Here is a 10,022-nt window from a genome sequence, read left to right as displayed (position 1 = left end):
GTGTGGAAGAACCCTGTGTCTATCTGGTCTCTCTTAAATTCCATTAGTTTTTAAAGGCAGTTTAAACTGAGTTGCTGCAGTTGCCTATTATTGGGGGTTTTTATGCAGAGGGAGGAGTGGGATAATATAAAATGACCTGTCGGGAACCCCTCAGTGAGCAGTACTAAAACCTGGAAAATTTGAACCCAGGGATTCCTGGCAAATTTCCTCCATCCACCCAGAGCTAGGATGCAGGAGAAGTTGTGCACGAACCAGAGACGCTTCCCTTTACCCAGGGAGACAGGATGAAGATTTAATGTGGCCCTGGAAAGAGTTAACGCTTTTGCGGCGAAGGCAACAGGCTGTTTTGGAGGGCTTGTTTGTTCCTCTTACATAAGTTTCTCTAAACTTGTTTGTCCCAAGCTAGGGGGGGAAGCACCTTTGATCGGGAAGGTGTTTTTGTACCAAAGTGATTTTAAGTCCAAAGCTCAATCTGCCGCACACGGGAGAAGATAAAAGGCGATGAGAGCCGTCCAAGGGTGTAGTGCAGCTACACGGACCGAAATAGCTGGTCGCTCAGCTATCGACAGAATGGAAGCAGGCATGGACTTTCTCCATCACTCAGGCATCCAAGCCACACACTACCTCCAAACAAGCTACCCGGCAGCCCAGGATTGGTTCCTCTTTGTTTCTTCCGCTGCCGACCTCCGAAACACGTTCTTTGTCTTCTTCCCCATCTGGTTCCACCTCTGCGAAGCTGTGGGGATCAAACTCATCTGGGTGGCTGTGATTGGCGACTGGCTGAACCTCGTCTTCAAGTGGTAAGTGTGCTGCCTACTCTGAGGTGGTCGCCTGAACTCAGGCTTTCTTCATCTGGGCATGTAATGTTGTTAAGCAAAGGTAAAGGGACCCCTGACCGTTAGGTCCAGTTATGGCCGACTCTGGGGTTGAGGCATTCATCTTGCTTTATTGGCCATGGGAGCCGGCGTATAGCTTCCGGGTCACATGGCCAGCAGGACTAAGCCACTTCTGGCGAACCAGAGCAGCGCACAGAAACGCCATTTACCTTCCCGCCAGAGTGGTACCTATTTATCTACTTGCACCTTGACGTGCTTTTGAACTGCTAGGTTGGCAGGACCAGGGACCGAGCAACGGGAGCTCACCCTGTCACAGGGATTTGAACCGCCGACCTTCTGATCGGCAAGCCCTAGGCTCTGTGGTTTAACCCACAGCGCCACCCACGTACTTGTTAAGTAGGCACCAAGAATAGCCACAGCTACCTTCCATAAATTTGGAATGGGAAGACTTCCTGGCAAGTCTGAACCCCGGCAGCAAACCATTTTGCCCATTCCAGCTGCTCTCTGCTATTCTGTGAAACCAGCTGTTAGGATGGCCTCAATGGAACAAGTCCTTTCCATTTCCCTTCCACTCTTTCCTTCCCTTTCACGAGCTCCTCTCTGCAAGTTCCATGCCAGTCTGGCAAGTTATTTTTTCTGGACTTGTGGAATAGGAGGAAAGTCTTTGGTTTCCCCTGGTTGACTTTAACGAGTTGAGTTCATGGCCTATTACTGCCTTTGGTGTTAGCATCTAGGATAAATATCTATTTAGCCCCCAGATCTGTTTTTTTCCAGCACGAGACTCCAAAATACTTCATGAAAACATGGGACCCTTCTGGTCTGCTTGCCTTGTGATCCTTAACACTCAGGAATTTGTGTGGGTGTCGCAACTCTCTTTCCTTTCGGCCCTAGCTGGTTCTGTTGTCGGCAATCCCTTCCTACAGCAGAGACTCACAGGGCCTCTCACGTTCCTTTTCTCTACAGGATCCTGTTTGGGCAGAGACCTTACTGGTGGGTACGTGAGGCCAGTTTCTACCACAACACCTCGGCTCCTGCAATCCAGCAGTTCCCTGCTACGTGTGAAACTGGCCCAGGTGAGATGCCGAAGGAAAGGGTGGCCATGTAACCAGAGGCAGGGCAGGAAGGAAAAGAGGGAATGCATTAACACCAAAAAATATAATCATAAAGACAGTTATTCTGTGAACTGCCCTGAGACCTTATGGTGATATAAATCTAATAAATAAAATAATAATACAGTAGTACCTCGGGTTAAGTACTTAATTTGTTCCGGAGGTCCGTACTTAACCTGAAACTGTTCTTAACCTGAAGCACCACTTTAGCTAGTGGGGCCTCCTGCTGCGCCGCCAGAGCACAATTTCTTTTCTCGTCCTGAAGCAAAGTTCTTAACCTGAAGCACTATTTCTGGGTTAGTGGAGTCTGTAACCTGAAGCGTATGTAACCTGAAGCATATGTAACCCAAGGTACCACTGTAAACAGGTTTGATAAATCTAGGCCGTGTCTTGAGTTAATCACAATTCCATATGTTTGGTGAGCACATGCATTCTCTGTACTTTATTGTACTGGAACATGATATAGCCTTGCAAGATTTAATTTCCTAACTCGTGCTTGAAGCTCAATGAAGGATACATTTTAAGAGCCAAATGGGTTAAGTTAAATGCTAAAAATGAAGTACCGTATTTTTTTGCACCATAACACTCACTTTTTTCCTCCTAGAAAGGGGAAATGTCTGTGCGTGTTATGGAGCGAATGCCTGCGGGTGGCGGGGGGGATCTGCTGCAGTCGTGAGCAGAGGATCCATGGTTCCCCTTCCTTCCCTCTTCCGTGGTTACAAAGCATGGATCCACATGGATCCTCGGGATTTTTGCATTGGGCTACTCCAAACTCACTGTCAGATCACATGTCTGTGGCCACAGCATGAACCACAAAAATCATATATCCACTATTTCGTTTAGAATTTTTTTTCTTGTTTTCCTCCTCTAAAAACTATGTGCGTGTTATGGTCTGGTGCGTGTTATAGAGCGAAAAATACAGTAAGTGGTCAATGAAGCTCTGCCTTAAACTCCCACCACCAAAACATGGTTCAGTCTCAGATCAAAATCCAGGCGCTCTCTGAATTTGTGTTTTCCCTGGAAAACAGAAAGCGACGCCAACCACAAGACTTGCTCAGCTGTTGCAGAATATGTTGCTTGGGCTCTGACTGGTGATCCTTGAAGGGGGTGGGAAATCAACACATGAAGAGTAGTATTTGGGTACATAAGGTCTGCATCTGATTTTGGATTTTATTTCCCCTCTGGAAAGGTAATATAGATGGCTTGAAAGGGTTTTGTCTTTCGGGCAAGGCTGAGGGTGATACGGAGGGTTTGGAGCCAAGGCGTCTGACTTTCCTTTTCACTTTAGGGAGTCCCTCTGGACACGCGATGGGTTCAGCCGGCGTGTACTATGTGATGGTTACAGCCATTCTCTCCATTGCATTGAAAAAGAAGCAGCCATCTTGGAAACACCGGTAAGCAACCCCAGCAATATTAAGTAGTAACAAAAGGCACTCTCTTTGAGCAAGGGAGAGTGCTGGGAAGTATTTTCCGCTTCAAGGAGAATTAATATTACGACGTGCAACAATGCTTCCTTTGTGGAAGGGAAAATTGGAGGTCCTGCATTTTATCCCTTTGGCAGTAACCTTTTACTAAAGGTACAAAAATACACTTTACAATAAGCCAGAGATTTGATGCTGATAAGGAAAAAAGACACCAGGAGAGAACAATATTGTCCCTGTGCATATCTTAGGGATGGATGGATCTGTTAATTTCAGTCCTCTAAGTTTCTCATTTCTCCAATCTTAGCATTCTCAGTTCTCCACATTTCCGCATTTTTTTTAAAAAAAATCCTCACGAAAGTTGACAGCATTTTAATGCAAATTTCTCCCAATAAGCACATTTTGCTATGGCTCTCTGGCTAATCATTCATATTTTTGCAAGCAATTTCCCCAAGTATCATGCATTTTAATGCTATTTCCATGAATGCGTGTGGTTCTGTGCACATCCCCGCCCCGCTATTGCGTGGGGAACTGCGTCACGAAATTTAGAGGACAAATTTTGCAAGATAGCTGCGCTCACACAATGTTCGCACGTTGGTTCGAGAAGTGAAAGTTAGTTAGTTTCTCACTGAATTGCAATGAAGATCAAATTGCCCCTCCATCCCTAGTAGATGTCATTAAAATTTTCTGTAGCAACTGGAAAAGTGAATTATTGGGAACCAGGAGAAGGCATATGCAATATTTCAAAGTGCAGCAGGGCTAAGCTGGAAACTCCTTCACTGCGATCAGCACAAAGGTGCCTTGCTCAGATCATGCTTTGGAAAATACATTCCTACATGTCTGAACCAGAAGCCAGATGATTGTGCAGATTGACTGCCCCAAGGTGTTGCCAAGAGATTTCTCAATCATCAGACGATGACAGCCTGCCCGAAGTCTGTAGGAAGGGACAACATTTGGCAGCTGAGCAGGATTTTGATTGGCTTGTTTGCTCGTCTGTCATTTCAGTTGTGAAGCCAGAGGAAAGTCAGGCTCACACTGCAATCTAACAACCTGTTGTGACCTCTGCTTTCATATTACACTGGTCTTCCCCTGGTGACAGGCTGGCCAATGCAAAAACTGCACAGGAACCCAAAGTCTTTGTTATGTACTGAACTTCTCACCCTGGGCCAGCAGGGGGATACTGTAGATAGTTATGCAAATGAAGGATTGAAAGTGATGTTCAGTGATTGGATAGTTTTAGACAGTTGTTACAGTAACGTGGTACTGGAGCTCTATATAAGCAGGCTGACTGAGCCCTTCAGTTCAGTTCTGTTCTGGCCTCTGAATAAACAAGAGCTGTTTGAAGAATCACTGTGTCGTCTGATATGTTCACCCACAACTTTACAGTCTTAATTCTCCGGAGCTCTTACATTTTTCCTGACAGTGGGTGGGAAAGGATCTGTATAGCTTGCAAGTGAGCTCAGGAGAGCCCCCAGAAAAGTCTGGCTTGCCAGTGTTCACCTCTATTCTCTTCTCATCTCTTGTCTCCTTTTGCAGTTTCTTGCAGGCAGTGCTCTGGGCTGCTTTTGCCGTCGTCCAAGTCTGCGTCTGTCTCTCCCGTGTTTTCATCGCCGCCCATTTCCCCCACCAAGTTGTCGCCGGAGTCTTCTCAGGTCAGTGCAGGCTACTCACCACCTGGTATGATATGTTGAGATGTATGGCAAGGCTGCAGCTATGGAATACAGTAGAATTTGTTGCTGTGGACTCAGCGACAGATTCTAATATGCAGACTCCACAGAACAAAATTAGCGTGCTCCCCGATATGAGGTCTTTTAAAATAATAATCAATTTTATTAAAGGTTTTCAACCTAATATAGCATAATTTTTTAAAAAAAAATGTATCAAACAGAAGAAAAATAAAGATACATTAATAATATTTCTCATATGTAAGGGTAAAGGGACCCCTGACCGTTAGGTCCAGTCGTGACCGGCTCTGGGGTTGCGGCGCTCATCTCGCTTTACTGGCCAAGGGAGCCGGCGTACAGCTTCCGGGTCATGTGGCCAGCATGACTAAGCCGCTTCTGGCGAACCAGAGCAGTGCACGGAAACGCCGTTTACCTTCCCGCTGGAGCGGTATCTATCTACTTGCAGTTTGATGTGCTTTCGAACTGCCAGGTGGGCAGGAGCTGGGACCGAGGATTGGGAGCTCACCCCGTCGCGGGGATTCGAACCACCGACCTTCTGATCAGCAAGTCCTAGGCTCTGTGGTTTAACCCACAGCGCCATCCGCGTCCCTAATATTTCTCATATGATCCTCATAAAAAAACCAACAAAATTATAAATATATCTGTGTAGCCCTCGGCCACCAGTTTATCTAACCTTCATACATACGGAGAGCTGAATTTCCCACCTCCCACCTGGGAGATCTTCCACTTCCACTTCCACCCTGAGAAAAGCCACTTTGACCTGCCAAAATGACAAGGCTGTGAGATACCCATAAAACAGAATACTTTGTCTTTGAGGGCATAGGTGTGATGGCAATCTTAGGTGTTCCACCTTGTTTAGTTTTCTAAAGACCTGAGCCGTTTTGCCAAACATACCGCCAAAGACATGGCTGCGTAGCCTTAAGATTGCTTCCAAAAGTTTGGGGGTACAGTGGTGCCCCGCACTACGAATGCCTCGCAAGACGAAAAACTCGCTAGACGAAAGGGTTTTGTGGTTTTTGAGCTGCTTCGCAAGACGAATTTCCCTATGGGCTTGCTTTGCAAGACGAAAACGTCTTGTAAGTTTGTTTCCTTTTTCTTAACACCGTTAATACAGTTGCAACTTGACTTCGAGGAGCAACTCATAGAACACGGTGTGGTAGCCTTTTTTGAGGTTTTGGTGCTTTTTGAAGCTTTTCCAAAACTTTTCCGACACCGTGCTTCGCAAGACGAAAAATTCGCTAGACGAAAAAACTCGCGGAACGAATTAATTTCGTCTCGCGAGGCACCACTGTATGTGTACTGACCAGCGATGTCTCCTTTCCCCCCAATCCAGGCATGGTGGTTGCCGAATCTTTCCAGCACATACGCTCCATCTACAACCCCAGCCTGCGGAAGTATGTGGGCACCACCCTCTTCCTCTTCTCTTTCGCCCTGGGTTTCTACCTGCTGCTCAAGGTGCTGGGCGTGGACCTCCTGTGGACCTTGGAAAAGGCCAAGCGGTGGTGCGAAAACCCAGAGTGGGTCCACCTGGACACCACGCCCTTTGCCGGCCTCCTGCGCAACCTGGGCGTCCTCTTTGGACTGGGACTGGCCCTCAACTCCCCAATGTACATGGAAAGCTGCAAAGGGAAACAAGGGCAGCAGCTGGCCTTCCGGCTGGCCTCCATCGGCGCTTCGCTCCTCGTCCTGCACCTCTTTGACTCTTTCAAGCCCCCTGCTAAAGTGGAGATGCTCTTTTACCTCCTGTCTTTCTGCAAGAGTGCTGCCGTGCCGCTGGCAGCGGCTGCCCTCATCCCCTATTGCGTCTCCCAGATCCTTACCCAACAAGACAAGAAAACTGTGTAGTCGCCATGCCGGTTTTATTTTCTATGAACTTGAGCAGGTGAAGAGCTACGACGGAAGGCCTCAGGGGCGAAAAGGGACAGCGTTCTTGGCGGTCCTCTTAACTAAGTGTGTTCTGGGCTCCCGCTGGAGCCAGGATACGGCTGACCCATCTGCCTCCCTAAAATACCAGCCGGGGTCTCCATCCAGTGCTGTCCATAGGTCGTAATTCCAGTGGCGCAGTTTGGTAATTTTTAGATTGTGGACATTATGGTTCAAAGGTAACGTGTGCTGTTTCGCTTATTTCAAGATGTTGCTGATATGCCAGCATCTGGGGCCCCTCCAGACCCTAAAGTCTTGGCCCTGGATGGCGTTGCTACGTGAGTCTTCCAGTGCAAGACATTTCTCCAGAAAAGTATTATCTGCAATTTTGTCCGCCACCAGCAAATACAGTTACCTGCTCAGTGCCCTCAGCCGAGATGACAGGGAAAAACTGGTATCAGCGAGGCGGGGAACGGGGAGCAAGCAGGGGGATTCACTTGGCATAGTTGGGGCAGAAGAGGAATAGAATATATATTTCCACCATTGCCTGTCTTGTGGCAGGAGAGGGAAGTTATCTGTCCATTCATGACACCCACCAGCATTGTTCACACTTCAAGGGAGACGCTCCCTAGTCAGCCTGGCTGGTGTTATAAGGTCAAGCGATGAACCCCTGTGTGTGTTACGAGGGGGTTTCACCTCACTGAAGGATTGACGGTCACTTTTGGGATGGGGAGGGAGAAAAGATGGCGAACCCACCTGCGGCCTACCGCAGCCTAGAGATGGCTTTTGTAGATGTCTGCACGCCATATTTCTATATTTGTACCTACACCTTTTTGTTATGAATAAAGCATGTTTTGTTAGCAAATGAATGGTCAGCTTTCTTTTGGGAAAATATTTGAAAACTGAAGTATTAAATGTTGTTCCTAGCCTTGATTTAGTGATGCAGGTTACAGTACTTCTACAGTGTTGTGCCAGAGCGCTAAACTTCGAGATGAAAAGAATAATAATCTGCAATGATTCTCTAAAGCTCCTCTCTGGTCTCTGCCAGCTCAACTTTTCACTTCTTTTAACTGCTGAAGAATTATTATCCAGTGTTTACGCAGTGGGTGGGCTACTCTGTGCCAAAAAATGATATCCTGAGACTTTGGTGGTGGTTTCTTCACCTGTTGACAGGTAGGGGAAGTAATACTTGCTGTGATTAATTTATAAAATGAAGCTGGGGATCTAGCCTGCTTTAGAGTACTGGCACTTCAGACCTGAAATCACTTGCTCCTAATAAAAGCAGGCTACGGGACTCATTGGTGAAAGAAAGGCATTCTGCACATGGTCAGAGGCATTGTCTTCTCTTATTCACATATTTCAGAACTGAGTCTTGATTTGTTCCAGAGCTAATCCTTGGGGCAAGCTAAGCCCTGTTTGCTTCCCTGTCATGCTAAAAGACTGTGTCAACAGTTCATCAGCTGCCAACCCTTAACTCCCAATTCCTAGGATTAAACATATTGCAAGGGGAAAGCTGGAGGAAAGGTTAGTGGGTGGGGCACATTGACTGAGCCACACAGTGCCAGCATATGAAGTAACTTAGAGTCCATCTCCATTTATTTTTGTTTGCTGTGTAAACCAACAACAAATGGTGATTATTGCAGACCCTATTTTCCGGGGACGTCCCTGATTTAGAGAAACCATCCCAGTTTCTGATTTGATCCCAGAATGTCCAAGTTTTCCTTAGGATGTCCCTATTTTCATCGGAGAAATGTTGGAGGGTATGGAATTATCCAACCTCTGAGCTGTCAGAAGGCAAGTTTTTTAAAATGTTTAAATTTTTTTAATATGTTGGAAGCTGCCCAGAGTGGCAGGGGCAACCCAATAAGATGTGTGGTGTGTAAATATTAAAATTATCATTATGGAATGGGACGTCCCTATTTTCATCGGAAAAATGTTGGACGGTATGCTAGGTGGTAGGACCACATGGCTTGCATTTTTTTTAAAAAAAGGTTTCAAGTTGATATTCCTCATTACAGATAGCAAGGCTGAGGGACTGACCCTCCATCCTGGGCCAAGGGGGGTGGGATTCACTTCCTGACACAGGCCACAGTGGATAGATGAACCAATTGTATTAACAGGTTGGCTCGTAATAAAATTTGACGTATTTCCCGGTGGTGCATTTGGGGGCCCCAAAATGGTGGGCATTGGGAGAAGCGGTACCGCATAGGCAGGGGGTAAAGAAACGAGTAACGTACAAAGGAAGCCATTGACACCACAGTAAGCTTAACACACTCAAATCAACAAAATCCTACCACCAGTAGAAATCCAGAATTTAGAATATCTGTGACTGGGCAGCAGCAATCCACTCACAATGAGCAAAGAATGACCGGTAGCAGAAGTTCGCCCTCTTTCTAACTTGGGTCTTATTTTATATGGAAAATGTGATTTATCTCAAATTTGTAAACATGGGGGGAAATTGCCTTGCCAGTTCTTATATTGCAATAGCAGAGGGTGGGGTCACTCGGATAGCCCTGCAACAGAATAATCCTTTGCAAATACCGTATTTTTTGCTCTATAAGACTCACTTTTCCCCTCCTAAAAAGTAAGGGGAAATGTGTGTGCGTCTTATGGAGCGAATGCAGGCTGCGCAGCTATCCCAGAAGCCAGAACAGCAAGAGGGATCGCTGCTTTCGCTGCGCAGCGATCCCTCTTGCTGTTCTGGCTTCTGGGATTCAGAATATTTTTTTTTCTTGTTTTCCTCCTCCAAAAACTAGGTGCGTCTTGTGGTCTTGTGCGTCTTATAGAGCGAAAAATATGGTGCTTTACATTGGGGGTGGGTGGGTTTAGACTGACTTGTTTTCTTTTCAGGGAGAATGTTCCCCGTATAAAACAGCTGGCAGTAAACGTCCGTCTGCTAAAAGCTGCCACATTAGACTCAAGTCCCAGGTCTCTCCAAATTGAACACGGCGTCTGAGTTGCATGTGGAAACCTTGTAAGCAGAGATGTAGCACATAAAAAAACAAAACACTGCCCCCCCAAATCCCCCGTCTAAAGTAAGGCTTGAGTTAGATTACGTAGTCCGGCCTTTGCAGCTGCTCCTTATGTGGTGTGCATGTCTGTAAGATC

At 46.5% G+C, this 10,022-nt stretch overlaps 1 protein-coding gene across 1 annotated transcript; it reads left to right on the top strand.

The window, feature by feature from the left end:
• The first annotated feature begins 320 nt into the window (after positions 1 to 320).
• On the top strand, positions 321 to 7,779 carry LOC310690691 (glucose-6-phosphatase catalytic subunit 1-like). The gene is made up of 5 exons (XM_083470170.1): positions 321 to 800; positions 1,800 to 1,909; positions 3,234 to 3,339; positions 4,903 to 5,018; positions 6,385 to 7,779. The coding sequence occupies exons 1-5, from the start codon at positions 502 to 504 to the stop codon at positions 6,894 to 6,896; spliced, it is 1,143 nt and encodes a 380-aa protein (XP_083326296.1). The 5' UTR covers positions 321 to 501; the 3' UTR covers positions 6,897 to 7,779.
• Positions 7,780 to 10,022: the final 2,243 nt, after the last annotated feature.

The sequence above is a fragment of the Podarcis liolepis genome (assembly GCF_965112155.1).
Source record: "Podarcis liolepis genome assembly, chromosome: 13".
Lineage (NCBI taxonomy): Eukaryota > Metazoa > Chordata > Lepidosauria > Squamata > Lacertidae > Podarcis > Podarcis liolepis.
Note: the sequence above shows the minus strand (reverse complement) of the source record. Positions and strands in the feature narration are given on the sequence as shown.

Coding starts and splice junctions, on each gene's coding strand:
- LOC310690691 (XM_083470170.1), top strand. CDS start 502: ATGAGAGCCGTCCAAGGGTGTAGTGCAGCTACACGGACCGAAATAGCT. Junction 801..1,799: donor CTGAACCTCGTCTTCAAGTG/GTAAGTGTGCTG, acceptor TTTTCTCTACAG/GATCCTGTTTGGGCAGAGAC. Junction 5,019..6,384: donor TGTCGCCGGAGTCTTCTCAG/GTCAGTGCAGGC, acceptor CCCCCAATCCAG/GCATGGTGGTTGCCGAATCT.